General features: G+C 46.7%; 1 protein-coding gene across 2 annotated transcripts in view; it reads left to right on the top strand.

Moving 5' to 3' along the window:
• The window catches only part of grik4 (glutamate receptor, ionotropic, kainate 4), a gene marked incomplete at both ends in the record, with an annotated part of 156,478 nt that overhangs the window by 130,806 nt on the left and 975 nt on the right, over positions 1 to 24,697 (top strand). Inside the window, 8 exons of one of the 2 annotated variants that reach the window (XM_080007177.1) lie at positions 2,077 to 2,280; positions 6,558 to 6,671; positions 17,689 to 17,798; positions 18,558 to 18,731; positions 19,626 to 19,791; positions 21,416 to 21,641; positions 23,669 to 23,797; positions 23,886 to 24,004. In XM_080007177.1, coding sequence (XP_079863303.1) covers positions 2,077 to 2,280; positions 6,558 to 6,671; positions 17,689 to 17,798; positions 18,558 to 18,731; positions 19,626 to 19,791; positions 21,416 to 21,641; positions 23,669 to 23,797; positions 23,886 to 24,004 — 1,242 coding nt within the window. Of the gene's footprint in view, positions 1 to 2,076; positions 2,281 to 6,557; positions 6,672 to 17,688; positions 17,799 to 18,557; positions 18,732 to 19,625; positions 19,792 to 21,415; positions 21,642 to 23,668; positions 23,798 to 23,885; positions 24,029 to 24,697 lie in introns of both variants that reach the window. The other variant, XM_080007176.1, reaches the window with a different exon arrangement.

Genomic DNA, 24,697 nt, shown 5'->3' with positions numbered 1-24,697 from the left:
GCTCCGTGCAGCATCACCGCTTTTGTTTCTTCCCTGCCTCAGTGGTTTGAAATGGCCAACGCTGCATTAGCGTCACGATAATAGTCCCGTTGGAAATGACTCAAAACGTGCTGTGATCCTCGGTGTGTGAGGGTAGTTTAACATCCAAGTTAAATCCTCATCGAGCAACACGGTTTTGCAGGGAAGCATGGGTGGTTTGTTAAAACATTTCTGACTCCAAACATATTAGATATCGTGTTTTTTTCGGGGTGAAAATGGCGGCTATTAATGTCCAGTGACTCGTTGGTAATTAGAGTTTAATTTAAACTCATCAAGCTGATGGTAAGTTGTTTGCTTTCTGCTGATGAAACAAGCTGACGCCAGGGTCACACCGCCGGCGACGGGGCTTCTGTGCCTTTATGGGCGTGTCGGCTCAAAATCGACCGGCTGCTGTGAGTGTGCCAAACATTTCAAACCTCTCTCCCTTTCCATATATTATATACATTATATAGATGGATGGTGCCATGTGTGCCTTTTAAAAAAATATATAATGGTGGAGCTGTTTACTTAAAATAAATGACCCCTCGAAAAAATGGCATAAATAATCTCACCATCCGTCCCTTAAAATAAAGAATTGCCCTTGTTGGAGTAACATAAAATGACTTGTCCCTTATTTTAGGTTTTTTGAGCCATAAACTGAAATATATGAAAGTCCTCTAATAAAACATCAATCCTGTTGAGAATATTAACGTTTCTTTACAAATGTGATTAAATCGGAATTACAGATAGTAAGGTGTTGCACGGCCAACACGCCCCCTTTTTCGTAGAAATCGTGCATTGGCTGGAGTGGGGCTGGAACCAGGGGGTAAAGCTCTTTAAATTTAAAAAAAAAAAAAGCCAGTGGTCTAGTGTAATTTATTGTGACGCCTGAGCCCACCAGTTCAGCGCTTGTATTATTTTAAAACACCACGATAACAGTAGCCTTAGAAATGGATCACAGCGGGGCTCTTTAAATCATCCCACTACGACAACATAGCGATGGAACAAGACATAAATGAACAGTGGAGCGAAAAGTTATTCCCCCAAAGACAGCCATTGTAAATATAACATTGCGTGCCTGCGTGTATGTGTCTGTGTGTGTGTGTGTGTGTGTGTGTGTGTGTGTGTGTGTGTGTGTGTGTGTGTGTCCCTGCACCACGTGGCACCAGTAAAAAAACAAAAAAAAACAGGAAGTGCTTTTGTTTCCCAGCCAAGCCTTGCTGGATATTAAAGATGGCCATGTACCTGTTTGTGAGTGATTTTAACACCTCCCTGGCTGCTTTTCAACATCAGCAACCTTGGTTTCATTGCAGGCAGTGAACTAGATTAGTACGAGCCGTGACCTCTAAATAAATATGGAATGTCTTCCAGACATCTAGATCTGATACACTTTTTAAACATATTTTAGAACATTGGCATTACTTCAAGTTTGTCCATTCTCCTTGGCCTCATCTTTTTATTTGTAACAATCCCACTTATTAGCACTGTGTAAATGCTACTTCAGGGATAATGGTTATTCTAATCTAATTTCATGTATTTTTTGTTATTATGTGTGGTATATAAATATTATTATTATTATTATTATTATTATTATTATTATTATTATTATTGTGGGTATAATACAGCAGGACAAGTAGGAAAAACACAATGTGCTTTCCCGTATTATTTTTTTTTACAAAAATTGGAATTGCACTGCCAATAAGAATCTTGACATTGGGATGTTTTTCCTTTTTTTTTTTTTTTTTCATTAAATTATTTGAAATTCAATTTCAAGGTGTGATACAGCATTCATATATTGAACAAAAGATAAGGTTCCCTTGAAAACTACACAACAGAAAACCCCTAACACCGTCTCCCCCCCAGTATCTGGGCATAAAAATACAAACTGTATTTTGTCAGAGACCATTTTGGTCTGTTTAAATTGCTTCTCTGCCCTCTCAAATCCATGGAATGGAAAGACCCTGTTACGCCCGCGGGGAACCTGGCGGCTTCATTTTAAACATTTACACTCTCTTAACAAAATATCTAACCAATGTGTATGATCTCTTCTCCTCCCAGGAAAATCCGTACGTGATGCTGCGCTCGAACCACCAGGAGCTGGAGGGAAACGAGCGCTACGAGGGCTTCTGTGTGGACATGCTGAAGGAGCTGGCGGACATCCTCAAGTTCAAATACCGCATCCACCTGGTGGGGGACGGGCTCTACGGGGTCCCAGGAGCCAATGGAAGCTGGGCTGGCATGGTGGGAGAGCTCATATCGAGGGTACGTTTTGAAACACGTGTGCGCGTGCGTGCGCGTGTGTGTGTGTGTGTGTGTGTGTGTGGTGTGTGTGTGTGTGTGTGTGTGTGTGTGTGCCTGGGTGCGTGCGTGCGTGCGTGCGTGTGTGTGTGGGCCGTGAGAAAACAATGTGAGAATTCATTGATCGGTTTCAAAAGGTCCCTCCTTGATCAAAAGCCAGCCACAGCTCACCCTATACCGCTATAAGTGATGTATACAAAGTAAAGCCAGGCGGTCAAAACATTACTGGCGTGGCTAAGCAGGCGCCGCGCTCCCTCAGCCCCCGCACATACTGGAGTCGAGGTTTCGCCCCCAAGTCTTACGCTCAATAAGGCTTTGCCCTTTTCGGCCCCGCCTTCTCAAAAACAGTCTTGTTTTGAGGGCTTGTCAGGGGCTTATTTCTTGTCACCTCTTTTTTCCGAAACGCCTGTTGGACTGACCTTAACAGGCTTTTATTTTTGCGCTCGGTGTTAAATCTACGAGTGAGGTCTCATGTCAGCCTTATGTCAGGCGTGAGCAGGGTGGGAAAGAGGGGGAGGGAGGCGATCGGATGGGATGAGGTGGACGGAACGGGGGCGGTGGGGGGAGACAAGAGGCGCTGAAATGACGGATTAAGGGAGAAAGTGGAGAATTGAGAGGAGAAGTGGGGGAGGTGGAGTGGATCTTAAGGAGTAATCTGTCTTAATTTTGTGGGCTAATGGAGGGCAAAGCCATTAAGGACGTAAAAGCAAAGGAGGAGTGCCTGCTCTTGTTATTATCAGTGCCTGACCCCCCCTGTGGAAGTTCCCCCCCGTCCCCCCCTCCCCGACCGCCTCGCTGACCTTCAGGAGGCCCGCGGCCCCCCCGCCAGGCCTCAAAAGGGGGCAGGGCGGCCAAACCTCTCGACAACAGAGTACACGGGGGGGGGGCAAAGGAGCGTCGAGGCGCGGCGCTTTGAAATGCGTTTTTTTTTTTGTTTTTTTTTCTGAAACGCGGCCGTGACGAGGCGCAGCGGAATCGGGAAAGAGAGAAAAAGAAAGATCTCGCCTCCACATCCGAAAAGATGTTCGGCGCCGCCGGGAAACGACTCGTAATAACGCATGACAGGCGGAGATGCGTGAGGGACCCGGTTTGAATGACACGCTAATGGCGGCACGGGAGCGGGTTCCACGAGTGGGTCGGGACAATGGAAGCGCGTGATTCGGCCGCTGATCCTAACGCCGCGGAAGATTTTTTTCCAACAATATGAGGCTGATTGGCGACGCTGGCATCGTATGGGACGTAATGAGCTCCCGACGAAATGAGCCGGAGCAAATGCGCCAAAGTCTGTCTATGTCCCTCGAGTGCAGACTCATATCCCCAGGGTGCGACGGTCGGGAACATCCGACAAGCGATACCGTCACACGGGCAACAGAGGACACTTTCTGTGTCTTCCATAACCCACTGAAGCTGAAGAGGGGAAACAACTTGGGTACCCAAATTCCACGTCGAATGCCCGTCGAGAATCCTCAGAGCGAATCCTCCGCCCGGCCCCTCGTCGTGGCTTGACTTTATGAATGCAGGGGTTGTTGTAGGGTTGACGTGGTATGATTGAATGAACCCTCACGCCAGGCGGAGGGCGAGGGGAGCGCCGGTGCATTATTGAACAGCCGGCTTTCTACGTTTCGTTTCCGAGTTGTACCAGCAGGCATAAAAGCGGCGCAGGCAAAGGAGTCCGGTAATCAATATTAATATTCCATAAGCGCATAAATATTTCAGCGGTTGTTGCGACTCTGTGTTCCCATTTCAAAGGATGAGTGGTATCCTTTGTTGAAATTGCCCGGATAGTCGTCCGTTCCCCGGCGCGTGGGCTGCCTTCCGGTTTGCTGAGGGCAGAATAACGTACCGCCGAGAATAAAAGAGGAGGAAGAGAGGGTTTGGGATGGGGCCTGGGGGCAGCGTGGAGGGGTCCGGGGGAGGCGGGCGGGAGGCGGATGTTAGGTCCCACGCCGGAGGGGAGGCGGAGGTCAAGGATGACTTTGGGATTTTGAAGCCGAGCGTTACGCGACTCGAAAACCTAACTCTGGAAAACGGGGGCAAAAAAACTAAATTTAAAAAAAAAAAAAAAAAGGCACATTTTTCACACCGCTCTCCGTGGTGCTGATGTGTTGCGGTCTATTCAGAAGAGCGGGAGCGCACCAAAGCAACTCGCGGGTTTGAAGGTCGTGGATAGTTCGCGACGACGGCGGAAATTTCATAAACACAAAAGAAGACAAGCCAAAAAAGACGTTTCATCGGGTGGCGCCGACGGTCGGTACCGCAGGTGGAGACGCGGGAGCTCAGGCAGACTGAGCCTCCAGCCCCGGTAAATCCGAAGGGTTTGGCCTCAAAAACAGCTAGAAGATGAATGGGAAAAGGATGCAGCCATTGTCTTGTGCGCGACCCCCGGCGCACAACACCTGTGTTGTCTTTTGATCCCGCCAATGTGTGCTCATTCTCGCAAAGAGAATGAGGTTAAATCAATTCAATTCAATGTCTGCCTCTTGTCTGGTAGCTAACTCTGTTCATGATTGTCTTTGTTTGGCATTCAGGCTCTCTTTTTTATTTTTTTTTATTTTTACTCTGGATACACATTTTGTAAGGGGAGAATTATGAATTATGTTCGGGTTTTTGGGGTTTTTTTCGACGTAACGCATCTCAACAATTCCGTCTGACATCCCGGCTGGAATAATGGGCCGGAGTTTATTCACACCTAACTAGAACCACTGTCAATATCCGCCCCTATGAATGGCTCTCCGCCAGGGCCGCTGCCACCGCCACGGCTTGTTTGCTAAAATAATGCTGGCGATGAATTTCAAGTAGCCCATCGAGCATTTAAAAGTCTGAAACGGAAGCCGGGCGAAGGTGTCTGCTGAAGATGTTCTTCACCGGGAGGACGTTTACCGTCGGCTGGCTCCTGCTTTTTTTCTCACTTGTGCATACAGTATGTCCGTCTCTCTCTCTCTCTCTCTCTCTCTCTCTCTCTCTCACTCTCTCTCTCTCTCTCTCTCTCTCTCTCTCTCTCTTTGTGGTCTCCTTTTGGGAGGCAGAGCGACAGCAGCAAGTTAACAAAGAGTGGGTTGTGGGATTTTGTGGGGCTTCTGCAGTGCTGCACCAGGGTGCATCCCCCCCCCCCCCCCCTCCACCCTCCCCTCCCTCCAGCTCCTCTCACTGGCTCCAATCCTCTTAGTTCTCCTGCAGAGGACAAAGAGCGATGCGTTGCTGCCTTTGCCTCCTTGCTCCTCAGGGAGATGAAAAATCCCTTGCAGATGCACTTTGCTGGCCAGTATGATTAGTGGGGAACCATCCAGTATTGGGTATACGTTGACTGTTTGTGTGTGTGTGTGTGTGTGTATGTGTGCGCGCGTGCGCCTTCATGAGACTGTATCTCTGTGGACGTGCGTTTCAGCGTGTGACTGGTTGCTCTGTCGAGTGATTTGTCTTGACAGTATGCCCTTGGCCCGGCACAATGGCTACCCATAGCTTCCTGGTGCCCCAGTGACTCAGGTCTCTCTTTCTCTCTCTCTCTCTCTCTCTCGCGAGAGAGAGGGCAAGAGAGAAGAGAGGGCATTAGGCCCTCTCTTCTCTCTTGCCCTCTCTCTCGCTCGCTCTCTCTCTCTCTCTCTCTCTCTCGCTCACACACACACACACACACACACACACACACACACACACACACACACACACTCACACACACGCTCACACACAGTGCCAAGGCTGGATTATCCTCACCATGCTACAGATATGCAAGGCAAAGAAAGCAAGGAGACTTTTTTTTTTTTTATTCATACAGCCTTCAATATAGCACTTGCACAGGGGTGTCAAACTTGTTTTTGGTTGCTGGAGAGACTGGTCAAAATTCAACTTAATACTGGCCAGATTACTTTTCTTAAACTGTAATTGGAGGTGTGTGGGCGAGTGCAAAGCTGTTTTTCGTACTCCTCAGATCATCCCACGATAATAACTAAGTGTGAATACTTATTTCTCCCCAAATCATCCTGCGATAATGATTGAATGTGACTATTTTAATGACAATATTTAAATTTATATTGGAATGAAGATATAATTTCATTAAAAATTTCCCACCAAATCAGCCGGATTGAAACCCCTCCGCAGGCCGAATCCTGCCCACAGGCTGTACCTTTGGCACCCCTGCGCTGGCACATTATGCAGCACTCAACAATCCTTGACTAGCTCACTGACCAAATTTGCCCTCCCGGTTCAATAAAGTTAAGTCGCGCTAATTTCTTCCCGTTGCCGTGCAGAAAGCTGACCTGGCGGTGGCGGGCCTCACCATCACAGCGGAGCGTGAAAAAGTCATCGACTTCTCCAAGCCCTTCATGACCCTGGGCATCAGCATCATGTACCGTGTCCACCTGGTGAGTTGCCCCCGGCCCATTCTCCCTCACCCATCCTCCTCCCGCCTCCTCCACCCCCGCACTCACCACGATCGACCCAACGTGCACGCGCCTCCTCGCGAGTCCAGGGCAGCCAGTCAGCCATGGCAAATGGCTCAGCAGCCAAAGAGGCACTCTCTGGGTTGGCTCATGGACTTTATCTCTGTGAGTTTATCTTAAATCCTTTCGTAAACTCTCCTCCTCTGCACTCCCCTTATCTCCTCTTTCAGCCTCCCCGTCTCTCTCCCCATATTCCCCTGCTTCCGGCGTGTCCTCTCTCTATCCTTCATCCGAGCGTTATCCCTCCCTTCCGCTCTCCTTCCAGCTCGGCCCTCGTCCTCCCTCCTCGTGCCCCTTGTCCCCTTCGCCCCTCCTCCTTCCGTGCCTCACACAGCCATCACCATTTTTAAACCGTTATTTCCTCTCACGGTACTCATGCGCCAGATGGCGTGAGCTCCACCGACGAAAGCCCTCTTGAACGCCCCGCCGCCCTTCTCGTCGGGTCCGGCCGTCGGGTCCGGCCGTCGTATCGGCGCCGGTAACACCTTTCCACCCGGCTGCCGGCGGTTAAACTGCGGCGGAGTTGGGAAGCGAGCCAGCGCTCATTAATCACCGCCGGCCTTCCACCGGACCTTTAAGGCGACACGCTGGTGAGGTGTTGGCCACTGGCCGCATGGCGCCATTTTGGCACAGGCGCTAGATAAGAGGAACCGTTGCGGCCCGGTGGGGCTTGACTTTTGTCCCGCCCAACTCTCAACCTCCTGTAGCGCCGCCGCCTCGCTCCCCCTTTTAGTCGGCGCAAATAGGTGTGGCGCCGGCAAGGGACTCAATTTAGCGTCAACGATTGCGGAGCATCAATCGATGGCAGCAGCAGGTGCGATGTTCAATGGGCCGCTGTGTGGGGTAGCGTAGCCTCCTTTAAAGCAGGCGGCGGGTGGAGGAGGCGGCCGTCGGGGGTGACATGGGGGTAATGTGCTTAGTGTCCCCCTGCACTCCCACACTACAGAATTGGCGTGGTTCTCCCAATCTGCAGGCCGCAGCGGGTTGAGTGGGCGACAGGGAAAAGCGGAAACAGCTGCAGACAACAGCTGGAGAGACGAGGAAACAGAGATGCTGAGGGGGAAAGGGAGAAGAGAAGGGAAGGAAAATGTTCGCGGCAAAGGGCATGATGTCTGTCTGCCTCTCTCTCTGTTTCCGACCTTCTTCTTCTTCTTCTTCCTCTTCTTCTTCTTCTTCTTCTCCTCCATCTTCTTCTTCTTCTTCTTCTTCTTCTTCTTCTTCTTCTTCTTCTCCTTCTTCTTCTTCTCCTTCTTCTTCCTCTTTGTTTCTTCTTCTTCTTCTTCCTCTTTCTTTCTTCTTCTTCTTCTTCTTCTTTCTCTTCGTTTTTTCTTCTTCTTCTTCTTCTTCTTCTCCTCCTTCTTCTTCTTCTTCTTCTTCTTCTTCTTCTTCTTCTTCTCCTTCCTCTTCTTCCAGACAATCGCATCTCAGCTTTGGAGATTTCTCAGCTCTCGATCAGGGCTGTCGCTCTGTGGGGCTCGGCAGCTCAATATTTGAATTTCTGTGGCTCCACTTGTTTCGTTTTAATCCACTCGGTATTGATCTGAGACGGCGTGTTCTTTGCAGGGGGGTTGAGGCTTATTCCAAACTTTAAATGAAAAATTTCAGTCCGGTCGATTGGAATGGTAAATGCAATAAAATAAAGCAGTGTGTTGGATATTAATTACCCGCAAAGTTTAATCTTCACTTCCATCCCTCTCTCCCGGTCTCACTCTCTCACACACACACACACACAGACACACACACACACAAGCAGGCACACACGCATGCACGCACACACACACATACACTATGCCTATCTCCCTTTATCTGTGTGTTTAGGAGAATCTTTGTAATCTGTTAAGGGGATAATACCTCTGAACATCGACATGGCGAGTATATTCCATCATCGCAGATCAGAATGAGTAAATAGGATGTCATAAAAGTCATAAAAAATAATCTGCAGCAAAAGTGACATTGGTTGTATGTATAATGCATCGCATATAACCAAACTATAGCGTTATTAATTTTTTGCTAATAATTCATTCATTATGAAGTGTGAATTGATCGATGTACAAGACAGCTGTACAGTACATGTACCAAAATTCATTTTCTTAGGCAGGGAAGTTGATATAGGGATAGGGAACTTTGTATAGATCACAGTTCATACACAAGAACAAGATGCTTTATTTACAGAAGGCATAAAAGAACCATGGAAATAAAAAGCAAAAAAACGTGCACAAATGAATGTTCTTTCCGTGGATGGCGTTTAAACACCTTTTTAGAGTTAAAAGACGTGGACAGTGTTGACTAACTTTTTTTTAAATATAAAATCATCCGTAAGCCCCGGAGAGTCGGGCTGTCACGACAACTTGACAAAAGCATTTCACGTATAAAAAATAACGGATCCGAACCCATCCTCAGACACGACACTTATTCTTTGAGTTCTGGAGGGACACAGCAGATGTGAGCGTGCATGTGCCTGTGTGTGTGCGTGTGTGTGTGTGTGTGTGTGTGTGTGTGTGTGTGTGTGTGTGTGCCTGTGTGTGTGTGTGCGTGCCTGTGCGTGCATGCGTGCGTGTGCAAGGTGCCTAATTAGACAGAGAAGTTAATTAGGGCTGCGTAGAAGCCGTGTCACACTCAGAAGCTGCCCCGAGGGTTGAAAGAGGAAGAATCAGCCTTATTGACTGTCTGGCCTCACGCGAACCCAGTGCAGAACACACAGTCGAAAAAACAAATCCCTGCATGAACACACATACACACACAGCTGCACAAATTGCACACAGTTATTAACTCACAAAGACACCCTTAAAAAAAAAAAAGCACACACACACTTAGTGTAATACACAGTTAATTACGAAATACACAAACACAGATCAGAGTCATTCATTTCATTTTGTTCGGATCCCCATTATGGTGTTGCGGCAGCTCATCCTCCTGGGGTCCACATAGAACCAAACAACCACATAACATACAAGATCACGGATTAAACAGGACAAACACTAAATACACACATATGGAGAACAATAAAACAAATACTTGATAATTCCTGGCGAAATTGTGAAGATGCGCAGGTCCCATGTGTGTTTACATATATTCCCATGACGACTGGGCTTCTTTGACGCACCTTTCCCACTGAAAACCTGTTGGCCAAAATGCTGCACAAAAAGTAAAATATTTTGTAAACCGTTGGCCGAAACCCTCCACAAATTCAGGACACCGTTCGGGATCGATCCGGTTGTTTTCATATAGTTTGCGTGTATGTGTCTCGAAAACTGTGGGAGGAATAGCGTGGTGAAGTTTAACTATTATGATATAATAACAAGTCCAACTGCATGTCCAATTGTGCAGCTGCCAGTACACTTGAGTAGTGGTCATGTATGGTAGGAACTCCAACAATATACTTTTAATATAAATATACTCGCCCGATTTTGATCGCTGATTATAAATAAACACAAATTCTATTGAGGTCCGTAATATTCTCGCGAGAGTGAATTCCCTTGATACATCGCTCAAAACATGACCATTCGTCGGACTGATTCTGTTCTTGAGATCGGGGGTGTCGACAGTCCTGTAGCATTCTGTCGACAGCCGTGTATCTGGCAGGCTGCGGAGACCGGGGGACGCCGGGATGTTGTTGCGAACGTGACCCTGCGACTTCCCCCAAATCAACAACTCTCTGCAGACAGCCATAACAGCCGCCGTAACAGCCGCCGTAACAGCCGCCACGTCTGCTCTCACACAATTAGCGGCGAGAAAGCCCTCCATCAAGACTTGCGGGACGGGACAAGAGAAGACGGACGGAGCAAAGTATAGTGAGAAAATAAATAGCCCAGAAACACACACAGAAAACAAAAAGGGAGGTCAGAGCCCTGAGTGGAAGGGGTGAGAATTGAAACGACAGCGGGAAGTCTCAGGCCGTCGGTCAGTCAGTCCGTCAGTCCGCCCGGCCGTGGAGTGTATTCAGGCCAGAAACCTCGGGGGGGCGAGGACACGGTGTGAATACCGGGAAACGCCGTGACTCTGTGAAATCCTTGACTGAATAACCACAGCATCTCCCGGAGCCATGGACTTAACATGGAGGCGGAGGGGTTTCACAGACAGATGTATGGCAGGAAGAGAGGGAAGCGGCGAGGGGAGAGGACAAGGGTGCGCCACGGCAAACTCAATGAGCCCCGCTCTATGCCTCAAAAGTACAATATCCAACTTTTCCACATTAAAGTTTCTAAAAAAAAAAAACGACTCCACCTATCGTTTTGATTGCAAGGGCCCTAGCGGGAGAAATTACATATCGCACCTTTTACAGGCCCCTTTTATAGTGACTTGCTTTTATTATTGCATTTGTTGAAATGGGCTCATAAAACAACGGTTTAATGAGGAGTGACATCTATAAAACACTCCTTCTCTCCCTTTATAAAAATTGTTTTCGACGCAGCGGCAGCATTATCCGCCCACTGTCTTTCTGTTCCTCCTTGTAATCGATTTGCTCTCCCTAAATAATGTTAAACTTCAAAAGTGGTTATTGTTGTCGAAACACCTCCTCCAAAATCTGACTCACCTTTACAACATCTTGCACAATATCAGTCTACCCACGCGTTTAACGCACCCCGGCCCCTTCACTGCTCCCGCCGGCCACGCTGTTCCCACATCCAATAAACAGAGAACCGAATACTTCTTATCTGTTTGAATTGCTGTTTATACCAAAAATGATCTCCCCCTGCATGGAGTACTGTTACGAACGCGGACCGGGCCCGAATGCAGGACTCGGACTGAGGGACCGTGAAGGGAAAACTTTTATTTGAGGACGGGATCTGGGTCCGGGTGTAGCAGAAGGGAAGAGGGGGGAGTGGAGGTGCCGAGCTGGCGGCTAGCGTGGTGGTGAAGCGGCGGCAGACAGACAGGCAGGCGGGACGGCGGGTGGGAGGACGATCCCGGGGCGTGGAGACACGGGTTAGCCAAGGACAAAACAGGACGCGGGAAACACAAGAGTCTTGGATCTAGGTTGGCTAGCGCGTAGCACCAGAGGGGAGGGGCGGAAGAGCAATCTGGCGATGAGTTGATGAAGAGTCCGGGGTTTAAATACCGGGAGCGGAAGAGATGATGATCCGGTTGCCCGCAGGTGCGCCGGGAAGCCACGCCCATGCCGATGTACACACACACAGACAAACAGGGGGAGACAGGAGACACAAGGGGAAAGTGAAATGCATGGAAACACAAGGAAAACAACTGGAGGCAGGGCCGGGGGCCATGACAAGTGGTAAGGCTGGTGCGGACCGCACCGGGTGACACCATCAGGGAGGGTGACGCCACGGCCGGCGAAACGTGCTTCTTGCCAACCCAATCAAAATTTAAACAGGCGTCTCGCCCCAACAAGTGAATAAGGGGCGCAGCCGTGAGTTAGTGCACCGGGTGACACCAACCCTGGTGATGCCACTGGCCATCTGCCTGCTGCCTCCTCCACTGTCTTTCCACGACATGAGGAATGCCAAGGGATGTTTCTGCCCCACTGCAGGAGAGTGACAGCGCAGACATCTGCTGACAGACTTTGAAATTCGGAAACGTAACACACTCACACATTCACACACACACACACACACACACACACACACACACACACACACACACACACACACACACACACACACACACACACACACACACACACACACACTCACTCACACACCAGCTAAAACAGAACATACAGAATTCACATAGCTTGAAGAAAGAATACCAATCCGGGCTCACCGTCTAAAACCTTAGAGGTTCCAAACCTTCTTTTCCTCAGAGACCCCCTTATATCAGACCGGATTTAATCTGAGACCCCCTATTTAAAAGATTCAATACTTTAATGTATTCATTAGCGGTCTACAGCCCTTTTTTGTCTGAAATTTGTTTTATTTTCTCAATCCCCCAAAATCCCACAAAAGCAATAACTCCACAAACCTCCAATCTTCGCAGCGTGCACAAGCACAGTCCATGCTGATAAACGATGATGCAATACAGAACGAGAGGCTCTTGAATACACACGTTTCAGCGATTGCTCTCTCAAAACAGCTGATTATCATCAATTCGTTTGAAAACTGTTGAATACGTTGAATGTTTTAATTCTCCCCTGGAATGATGTAATTGTCACGCTTAATATTATCGGGCTGTAAAACCCAAGCAGATAAACCGGGAGACGCCCCCCTGCAATCAACTGCAGTCCCCGTCTGAGAGGGTGAGGATTCTGCTCCCTACCTCTGAAGAGCAGATAACCTTCTGCCCTGCAGGGCACCGCGCCTTGGCTTAAACTAACTTTCCTCATTAGACTTGCACCCCGCATCTCGGAGGTCAAGTAAAAGCAACTTAAATGCTGAAGTAGATCGTGTCATGTGCTAATCACAGTTTTCAACATAAGGTTTCACAGATTATTTTGTCAAGTTCACTATAGCCCGGAGCATATACACAGATTGGTTTTTGATTGTGGCTCATTTAAATGTTTTTAATCACCAGACAGCCCTCCTCCATTATTATTATTATTATTATTATTATTATTATTATTATTATTAATACTAATAATAATAATTATAATAATAATATAAATAATAATGATAGATATAGCTGCAGGCAACAATACACAGGGTCCATTTTAGTTGTAGTGAATTACATTTTGAAGTGTTGAAGTCTTTCTGTGACTAATTACAACATCACAGGTTCTAGTTTTCCAACGCCTTCCGAGTTCATGCAACACATCATTCATTCCCACAGTCGGGGTGGACTCGACTCAGCGCGGTCAATGACTTTCTGTGGATTCATGTTTTTTCATGTCCAATTTTTTAGATGGGTTACCATCCCATGAAACTGGTGAAAGGTGAAGTGATTATTTACAATTTTCAGGATACTATTTTTCAGATTTGTTCTCCGAGAACATTACTCATCATGCACTCGCCGATTTTATATATTACGACGTCCGCGAATCCTGCAATATAAGGGGGACCACAATGCCGCATCCAACACGGGGTTATATTGGAATACAATGTCTTAATTTACAAAAACTCCAAAGAGATAAGATATCAATCGAACATCCCCTCAGACATCAACCAGGTAAGACGGTACAAAAACACACACATACGCCCCAAATCTCTAACCACTTCAGAGCGAATGACTCTCCGCCACATACCGTACACGACGCGAATGAACATTCAGAACCACAACCCGCACATTTATAGCAAACCGATGATGATGTCACAAAGCTTCACAAACTATAGCTGCGGGCAGCAATAAACAGGATTCAGTTTATTCGTGTGGGGTGCGTTTTACAGTTTCCCAGGTTCTCTGAAACGTAGCACGATTTTCAGAATTGACTTTAACACGGGATGGGCTTCGCCCAGTCTGTCGTCTCCTGGTTGCAACCACTATGCGGCTTACACAGCGCAACCCTCCCGTCTTTAAAACCTTTGCCTGTTAACCAGGACTTCTCATTGTTTGAACTCACCGTCCGTGGAAATAGAGCTGCACTTTTAGTGACGGGTGGTCGTTGGGTGCCGTGTCGGGCACGTCATTTATTTATGTTTTTTCCTTGGATTACATTTTCAGTAAGTTACGTTTCCATGAAATACAGAAACTGCAATTTCTGTGGGTAATTACCATTGCACGGCTTCTATTTTTCCGACGCCTCACTGGATCTTGAATGCATCACTGAGTCGCACATTTTAGTGTTTTCGAGGGACGAGTTGATGACGTTTGAAGGATTATTATATATTTTTTTCATTAGTCCGGCAAAAGTAATGTGGACCACAGATTTAAAATATCGATATAACAGATTTCACGTAAATCGATGAAACGTCAACCACAAGGTCTTTGTGACAGCACGGTTCTAACAAGATGTAACCGTGTTTGTGTGTGATGCCGACGTGTGTGTTCCATTTTCGGCATCAAAATTCACAGAATCTTTCCCCGAATATAACAATAAGGGGCTGCTGAAATATAACAATAGGGCCGGACCCCTTATAATAAATATAGCTGCAGGCAGAAATTCAAAACAACAAACGAGAACACAACAAAACAAAATATCACAGTATTTATTTACAGGTCATCGAGTGGTAGTACAAAAAAAGACAATCTTCAGTAATTCAAAAACACAATTTACAGCTTAAACTGAGGTGTCAAATAAAACAATATTTATACAGATTGCCTGATATGTCATCTTTTTAGTACAAAAACAAGGCCATCGTCAGAAAGTAAAATGTCAAACAAATAAATCAGTTATTCACCTTCATTTTATGTTTTTACCACTTTCTCAACTTTCATGATATTATTCACCATCCACCAAAGGTTCTTTAAACTTCCCGTGGTGCGAAAACGCCTTCTGTGACTGATTATAGTTTTCGGGGTTTTGCGAAACGCAGCACGAGTCACAGTTTTCAGAGTTTCCATCAAACGCAGCATCGGCTCAGGTTGTGTGTCTGCTCACGTCGTCTGTAAATGCTGCACAGTCCACAGGGCGCAAGTCGCTGGATGCCAATGACTTCCAAGAGACGAAGCTTGGATGGACTTAGATAACTTCGGATGGTGATGTCACAAAGCACCCCGCTACTGAAACGACTCAAGTCGCGACAACGTTCTTCTACTTCCAGGAAATTTACAACAGTTTTTCAGTCATTTCTGCTCCAAATATACGTCGATATTGATCAAACTCGAACAACAAGATGTCTGAAACTTCCCTGTTCTAACAGGTTCTCAAGCATGTCTGTGCGTACTGTGGTGGCTGTGTTTCAGATTAGCCAGAAATACGCAGACGATTAATACGATTAGAAGATAAATAATAATAAAAATCCAAGCAAAAACAATAGGGTTCCAGCCCCAGGGCTGGAGTTGCGTTGTGCAAAAGCTTAGACCACTTACTTTGCAGAACTTTACAGCTCCACAGTAAAATAATTGTCGGCAGCATGACCAGGTCTCCTTATTTGTCCCTATTTCTTTCTCTCTCTCTCTCTCTCTCTCTCTCTCTCGCTCTCTCTCTCTCTCTCTCAGATCATCTCTCTATTCCGCCATCTGTTAGCATTGGGGGCTGGTGTGTCAGCCACTGTGTTTATTCCAAATTGTACCTTGGTGAGAGCTAAAGAAGGAGACGGCCATGGTCAGCCGTTAACAAAATGCTGCTTCAGCACACAGCTCCGTCGACAGCAGCAAATAGGACAGCCCGTCAGCACATCCTGACACTCTAATGTTATAGAAGAGCCGCGAGGTTGTTGTCGCAGTCAAATTATAGCCCCAAAAGGTGCGGGGCGCCCGAGCACTACAGCGTTATCCAAACAGGTTTTCAAGAGGCCATCAGCGTCTGCCTGTATGGATAGTATTGCAAACATGGAGAGAAGAAGACTGGGTTGAATCAGTGCTATGCCGTGACTGTTATGAAGCCATCTATCTTCCGGCAATTTGTGTTTGACTGACTTAAGCTGATGGGGAACTTATAACAGATACATTTAGCTAATTGTGAGGTTTTTTTTCCAAACAAAAGTTTGCCAGAGATTTCACCCACTGGCCGCAAACTTTTAAGAGTCGAGACGTACTGGAAATGCATTCCTGCATTGGCTCCCTTGTGCCGAATGCGCTCGCAGAAAAGAATTGCTTTCTGCAGCGAAGGTTAGTGATTCAGTACTAGATATATAATAAAAATAGACACCCTTGAGAATAAGCGTGTCCCCGAAATATAAAATCTCTGACATCTTGTCTCTAATCTCCACTGTCTTTCTGCCCTTGACAACTGCTTTTTGTTGTTTGGTACAGTAGTTTATCAGGCTGCTGGCTTGTGCGTATTTTATGCAATAAACGGTTTGAATTTTCCTTTTCCAAGCTGCAGCTCGCTTTAACTGGGCTACATGCAAAAATGCAATCGTTCAAAAATGCAATCATGCAAACACACGCACACACACGCACGCACGCACACACACACACACTTCCAATTTCCCTTCTGCTTGGCTTTATTTCACTAGTAATTGGTTTCATTTGGAGGAAAATGGCTGTTGGTGCAGGATAATGAAACATTAGGAATTAGCCCCTATATTCCCTCTGGCCAACCAGCAGCCAAACCTAGTTTGGACACTTTGTCCCGACAAACAATGGCTCCAAACCTACACATTACTGCCCACAGCCACCGTCTCTACCCTCCAGTAAAGCACACACCTATTAATCTCTCCTGCTGTTTCCCTCTGTGCACGGTCGAGCGGAGCCGCACGCTTTCATGAGATAAGTCAGCTATAGGTCACAGAAAAACCAATGCATGCTGAACATGGCAGTTATTCATTTTATCTTATTGTTTGACCTTGGATGGTGTGAAACCTCGTAGATAATGCAAATGTATCGGCCGTCTCCGTCTCTTCGCCGCTTAATTTGCTGATCTGTGCAACCTCTCGTCTCGATCTATCTGATGCATTTAATGTGATTACATGTAAAGCATGTGAGCATGGCGTGCTTGTTGGATAAAAAACTATTCCAACGTGACTGCTTGTGTTATTCTTGTGGCCTAAGACTTCCAAACAGAGAAAATTAGCCCTAATTTGCGATGCCGGCGTCGCACCGCGCTGCTTCACCAACAACTAATGAATAAGACAATCCAAACATTTTCATGCGAAGCATATTCACATCATCGCAGAACAACAAGGATATGACAAATCTTCATTAAAATACAACATTTGCAGTGCGCTTTTTCCATCCTTCTCGATTCACCGGGACGGAGGACAAGTCACACGTGTCGAAGGAATCAGAAATTCCAGCGAGGAGGCGCGCAGCTCCTTGGTGACATTGTGTTTGAATTAACATTGGTTGCTCGGAGGTGTAGTGTTGGACTAGTGTCTCTCCACTCCCGCCTGCGAGTCTTTAATCCGTGCGAACGCGCTAATAATGTGTCTGGGATTTGGGTCCGGAAAGTCGCTGAATCGTGAATCTCACTCTTTTGACACCCGCGTTTGTCGTTGTCTTGCAGGGTCGCAGGCCGGGCTACTTCTCCTTCCTGGACCCCTTCTCCCCGGGTGTCTGGCTCTTCATGCTGCTGGCCTACCTGGCTGTCAGCTGCGTTCTCTTTCTAGTCGCCAGGTAGCGATATCGTCAATATCACAAACTGTTTGCAAACAGGTGGACGGAGGGAATAGATAACAGGAGAATGGGGGGTGGGATGAAAGAAACAGCAGCATGTGTGCAGGGACCACTTTTCTCCTTGATAGCCCCCCACCATCTCACCGAAGAAGTTCCCTGCTGTGGGTCTCCAGGACCACACTGCCACCTGCTGGTCACTTGGGGAACTCATTGGACATGCGTTGCAAAACAGTCGGTGTACCGCTGTGACTGTAACCCACTGTCGTTTTACCTGCCATAATGGACACTACCTGCTGTATCTTATTATCAAAGTAAGATGCATGCATGTTGTGACTGAGTATGTTTTCTTGTTAATTGCATCAAACCAAGTCAAGCTGTGCTTTGATTTCGGGGGCCGGCAGTGTCATGTATTAGGTGTCACTCAGCTTAACACTCGTGCTACTTGCAGCAAGATTTGACGGCGCCCAATTAGGCTGCCTTCACTCACAGCGTGCACGTAGATAGTTGCACGTGGGAGCGCTCCCCAGAGAGCCAAGGTGACTTTGTGTCTCTGTTGACTGTTATAGTCTGTTCTTATTCCTTGTTTTCTCTCTCTCTCTCTCTCTCTCTCTCTCTCTCTCTCTCTCTCTGTTCCTTGAGTTTTGCTCGTTTTCTCAAATCCATGTCTTGCTCCCTGAGTCCTTTCACTCCTTTCAATCCAGCATTGCTCTCGCTGTGTCCCCCAATTTGGCTCTGCCTCGCTCCTATTTTTTCCCTCAGATTGACACCGTACGAGTGGTACAACCCCCATCCGTGCCTGAAGGGCCGCTGCAACCTGCTCATCAACCAGTACTCGCTGGGAAACAGCTTCTGGTTTCCAGTTGGAGGCTTCATGCAGCAGGGCTCCACCATCGCTCCCAGGGCGCTGTCCACGCGCTGCGTCAGTGGGGTGTGGTCAGTATCGACCATCCACACACACACACACACACACGCAGATCGAGAACCTTTAAAAACATTATTAGTTGGGAATTATGTCGATTTATAAACATCACTATAAAATGTTTGAATCGTGAGAGTAAATAAGAAGATGCAAATGAAATATGAAATATATTAAAACATAATTCAAGTCCTCTTTCATCTCATTAAAGTGTCCTTTTAAACAATATGTACACACACACACGTGTACACTCACTGATTCACTCAAGCCACACGTACACACAGACAAACACACGCGTTCATGCTTATGCATAGGCACCGCACAAAACGTCTAGCAGGCGTATAAACAGGTGGATACTTACCTTTTGAAGTATCCCACTTCATACCATTCACAACGGATACACACTTGTGTAGAGAGGGTCACCAATCTGCATATCTATCCACGAATAACATCTCTCCTCTCCTCTTCTGTCTTTGTAAATATCACAGTGTGTGTGTGTGTGTGTGTGTGTGTGTGTGTGTGTGTGTGTGTGTGTGTGTGTGTGTGTGTGTGTGTGTGTGTGTGTGTGTGTGTGTGTGTGTGTGCGTGCGTTTGTGCGTGTGCGTGTGTGTGCGTGTGCGTGTCTGTTTGCATGTGCCATTGTTTCGAGTCCAAAATCCACTCAGAACTTGATTTGATCCAATCCATCGTATCCACCATCACCTCCATCCCTTCCACGGTTCATCCAATCCTAATCCCAGGTTCAGGTTCGCCCAATCCTCAATTCTCCATTTATTAGCCGCCGATTCACATCCCTGTGTTTGTCCGTTCCATCAAGCGTACAATATCAACACCCCTCTCTCTCTCTCTCTCTCTCTCTCTGTCTCTCTCTCTCTCTGTCTCTCTCTCTCTCTCTCTCTCCCCGTTCTCAGGTGGGCCTTCACATTAATCATCATCTCGTCCTACACTGCCAACCTGGCGGCCTTCCTCACCGTGCAGAGGATGGAGGTTCCCATCGAGTCCGTGGACGACTTGGCCGACCAGACGGCCATCGAGTACGGCACCATGCACGGCGGGTCCACCATGACCTTTTTCCAGGTCAGTGCTCTCGGGCGTGCGGGCTATACGGCACACATTTTACAATGCGGTAATCTGCGCAAGGTCGAAAAAATAATAAGCACTTGCCCCCCTTCCTGCTTGAAAAAAAAAAAAAAAAAAAACGAAAATAATGTTCTGCAGCGAAGGGTGAGCCAAAATATCTCCACCTGGGTGTGAAAGACTGATATCAAATTACAGGAAGCGTTATTGCTGCTGGAGCTGGTGCAGCCGGTTATTACGTTTAAGGGGGGCGATTACTTTTTCACATTGGTGATATTGGTGTTTGATGGCTTGTTACATTAAATAAATTAAATAATGATTTAGAAGAAGTGTTTTCGTACTTACTCAGGATCCCTTCGTCGAATATAACAATTTGTCTAACGACCTGAAACCATTCTGTGTGACAAATATGCAATAATAGAGTTAATCGGGTAGGGGGCAAATACTTTTCCACAGCACTTTGCATTTAAAATGCAGTCACCTGTACAAGGTTACGTACTGTAATGGTTCGGTGCATATAATACACTAACACATACACGCACACAGAGACACACACACGCACAGGCGCGCGCACACACACACACACGCACACCAGCTCAGCTCAGAGTCCTCCCCAATCAATAGGCCGTCCGGGACGTTATCCTCCCCGTCACCTTCCCGTCCTCCACCCGCCCCGGCTCTTATCAGCTTCCTGTCGCCTCCTCACCGCCGCCACTCAATAGCCCTCCCCTCAGGCAAACAGGCCGCGGGGCAGGTCTGGTCCTCAGGAGAGCAAGCGCACCAGCCACGCCCACCTCATCCTCCCTCACCCCCTCCTAAATCTGACCTCACTGAGAAAGAGAGTTGTTGTCGTTTTTTTTTCTGTCTGCCTACTATGAATGTTCTGCTGAGTATGGGAATTTTGCTCCTCCATGTTCACTTCAGTTTCTACATGCGCACATTTCAATTGAGGTTTTTGTTATCTGTCTATCACTTTTTTGACCTGCACTGTTTTGTAAACCCTGCTGCTGTAACAACTGGATGTCCTCCCGCCTTCGTCAAAACAATAGGGTTTCTACTTGTTTTACCCCGTTTTACAAGAACAACTCCGCTCTTTTAGTTGTCAACACGACACGGTTTAGGTTTTACCAGCTCAATATTTTTACTTCAGGATACAAGTAAAAATATTGAGCTCCGTCCAACTTTGGTAGACACATAGTTCCATATTATGCCACATACCACCTTATGAAACGTAATAAAATAACCTGTAAGCATTCTCACTGGTGAGAAAATTTAAAGGATACTAAATTGGCAAAAGTGAAATTTTCAAGGCTGAAAGGTAACTTTCAAGTCACAGTGCCTTATTATTTCTTAAGTGCATGTGAGATTGTACGTGTAATTCTGGACTCAAATAGACTAAAGGCTGCTTAAAAGTTGGTGTTATGTTCTCACAGCACACAGCTGAGCAGATCAGCATTTGAATAAGTCCAACATTCAACAACATAAAACGCGAAAGTAAATAAACAAAAAACCAACATCCAGGACTTTGTGAGCAGAAGAGATTTCTCTGGAGGCGATAATCCGTTTGCTTTGCTTCTTTACTTCCCCTCTTTATATCTCTGTTCATACCTCCGTCCCACCGCAGAACTCCCGCTACCAGACGTACCAGCGCATGTGGAACTTCATGCACTCCAAGCAGCCCAGCGTGTTTGTGAAGAGCACGGAGGAGGGCATCGCCCGGGTCCTCAAGTCCAACTACGCCTACCTGCTGGAGAGCACCATGAACGAGTACTACCGCCAGAGGAACTGCAACCTGACGCAGATTGGGGGGCTGCTGGACACCAAGGGCTACGGCATCGGCATGCCGCTCGGTCAGTCATCAGCTGTGGGACATATTTTATTTATTTATTTTATTTATAAACCCTTATCAGTCCCACAACGGGGAAATTCACAATTTCTCTGCATTTACCCAACCTAGTATCTGACGTATCGAGGAGCAGTGGGCTAACCCTTTTTGCTTACTAGACAGCCCGCTCTACCTCCTGACCTACTGCTCCCTAGTGGGGGAATAAGTTGTTTTTCTGTCCTGAAAATACGTTTTTACCATATAGAGTGTGTTTAAAATATATATATAGTATATAATAATGATAATAATAATATAATAATAATAATAATATAGTATATAATGTCGAACACACACACACTCACACACAGGTACAAACAAACACACACACACACGACACGACACCCCATCATAAAAAAAATTGCTAAATAAAAAATGTGTTATATGAACGACGAAGAAATGAACATTATATTGGCAAATTACATCAGACGAAATGACTTACACAGCTTATCCTTCTCCCTTTAGATTTCAAAACTTGAAATAAACCTTTAATGAATGTGTATATATGAATATGAAATCCTATTATAGCCATGTCAAATTAGCGCTTATAAGTGAATATGATGACTGAGTGAGTGAGTTAAATATACCTTCATATTTGAATATACATAAACATAAACACTGTATATTGAAATAGTATCCACCCTCTGCCGTCCCTCCGTCCACAAGACAAAAATACTGTCGAAATGACGCAAGTTTTTCGATATTCTTCATTTCTATATTTTATAAGACAGGTATAAATTATGAGGATACTTAATGGCCTCTCAAAGAAAGGGAGACCTGCTCAGCAGCACTGACAGAACAGAATTAAGAATGGATGGAAAGAGGAAAAAACAGCAGAGGGAACGAGACGAAGAGACCAAAGTATAGAGTGCGTGTTTCGGCGAAGTGAGTTATTCCCACTGACAGGAGGAGCACGGGAGCTCCAAGGTCACGTCCGGAAATATGGTAACCGTCATTTGAAGGCAGTGGTAGGAACAGGGTCAGCGGAAAAGTCAGTAAATACCAGCTCCGGTTAATATCACAGAGGAAGAGAGGTTTATTTTGGGCCATTATCAGCCCATTTCGGTGTTAATGAATCTAAAATCCTTTAAATGATCCCCAGCGATTGGCTTGTACACAATACTTAAGGATACCGAGGTCTCCCCGAGTATAGGCAAATAAATCAGGACATCTAGTGAATGGAAGATTGCCGGTTCGATCCCCCGGCGGCGTACATCGGACACTGGGCGACGGGTAAATGCAGAGCACTCATTTCCGCACAGGGATTAATAAAGCATACATTATTATTAATAAGGGATAATGTGCAGGCAGCCAGCCGCAATTATCAGAATAATTTGAGATGACATTGCGATATCACCGGGCTACTTTGAATATATCGACGCAGAATATTGATCTGAAAGGCTTTTCGCGGAGAACGCCTCCTTTGGTATTTGCTGAAAATGTTAATGTACAGCAGAATCAGCTGCACCGACGTAGCGAACTATTCGCCCGAGAACAAAAGAAAAATCCTTACCTTTGCTGTTTACTCTGATTAATGTTCAATTTGAAATGAGTCATTCTGACTGGGACTTGGGGGACTTTGCCATGTAGCCTCACTAGATGGCGCCACTAGTTAGTGAGATGAGGGGCGTGAATCCAGGCGGAGACGTGGCTGCCTGTTACAGCGGCCATTATTAACAGACGGACGTCCTTATTCATAGTTAACTGACCGCTGATTGCCGGCATTGACCAATCGGAATCGGGTTTTTCCACGGTGCCGCGTTATAATAGCAAAGAAGCTTCATCTGTCATTCCTCTTAAGTGCTTGACGCTGTTTTGTTCGGCAAAGTTCATGTCTGCGGTACGCTCTAGTCTGAGGGAAATTTCCGGGGTGGGGCTTTAGTGTATAGGACACAACGTCTTAGTTTGACACGCGTGCAGTGTGCATTCTAAGCCTTTAAGCCCCTTTCTCTCTCTCTCTCTCTCTCTCTCTCTCTCTCTCTCGCTCCCTCTCAGGCTCAGTGTACCGTGATGAGTTTGACCTGGCCATCCTTAAACTGCAGGAGGACAACCGTCTGGAAATCCTCAAGAGGAAATGGTGGGACGGCGGCAAGTGCCCGAAGGAGGAGGACCACCGCGCCAAAGGTGCCGACGAATCCTGCAATTTGCGAAGCACTTCCAGTGCTCTCGCCGCCCCCCTTTTATATATTTCTCTCCTTCTCTTCCCTTCCAGGTCTGGGGATGGAGAACATCGGCGGCATCTTCGTGGTGCTGGTGTGCGGCCTGCTGGTGGCCATCTTCATGGCGGTGCTGGAGTTCGTGTGGATGATGAGGCAGACGCCAGGAACTGAGGTGAGGCGGGGCTCTCTGACGTGCGTCTGCTTTGTCTCTCTCTCCGCCCCGTGGCGCAGCCCACGCCCGGCGCCGCGCGGCTCCGCGAGGCCTTATCGCCATACCCGACTTTGACAGCAAGCCCCGGGAGGGTTTTCGTTTTCCTGCGGATCTGGTGCTTTACTTTCTTCAGCCGATGAGATTAAAAAGTGCACAAAACCAAAGCTTATACCTCAGATAGGGCACATGCAGTATATGTACATTCAGAGTAGACGGTGGTTTCATGTAGCGTATCATATACGTATAGTGTAGTTAGATCTTTGTGTAAATAATGCTCTTGCTGTTTTTTTTACATGCCTTATGCTTGTTTCTGTTGTGATCCATCAAATGAACAAAGCTCCCTGATCATTGTCTCAAAGCTCAAATGGACATTGTGATTTCTACTCAATAAAACTTTCAGCATGTGAAAGTCAAACACCACGTCATGTGACTTCTTTGGACTGCTTCTGATGTTTCAGCCTGACTCGTAAACTGTGTGTGTGTGTGTGTGTGTGTGTGTGTGTGTGTGTGTGTGTGTCTGTGTGTCTGTGTGTCTGTCTGTTTGTGTGAGTGTGAATGTGTGTGAATGTGTGTCTGTGTGAATGTGTGGGTCTGTGTGTGTGTGTGTGTGCGTGTGTGTCTGTGTGTGTGTGTGTATGTTTTTTTTGTTGTGTG

Source organism: Zeus faber, assembly GCF_960531495.2.
Source record: "Zeus faber genome assembly, chromosome: 9".
Lineage (NCBI taxonomy): Eukaryota > Metazoa > Chordata > Actinopteri > Zeiformes > Zeidae > Zeus > Zeus faber.
The sequence above is the reverse complement of the archived record's forward strand: the minus strand, read 5'-3'. Positions and strand labels throughout refer to the sequence as shown.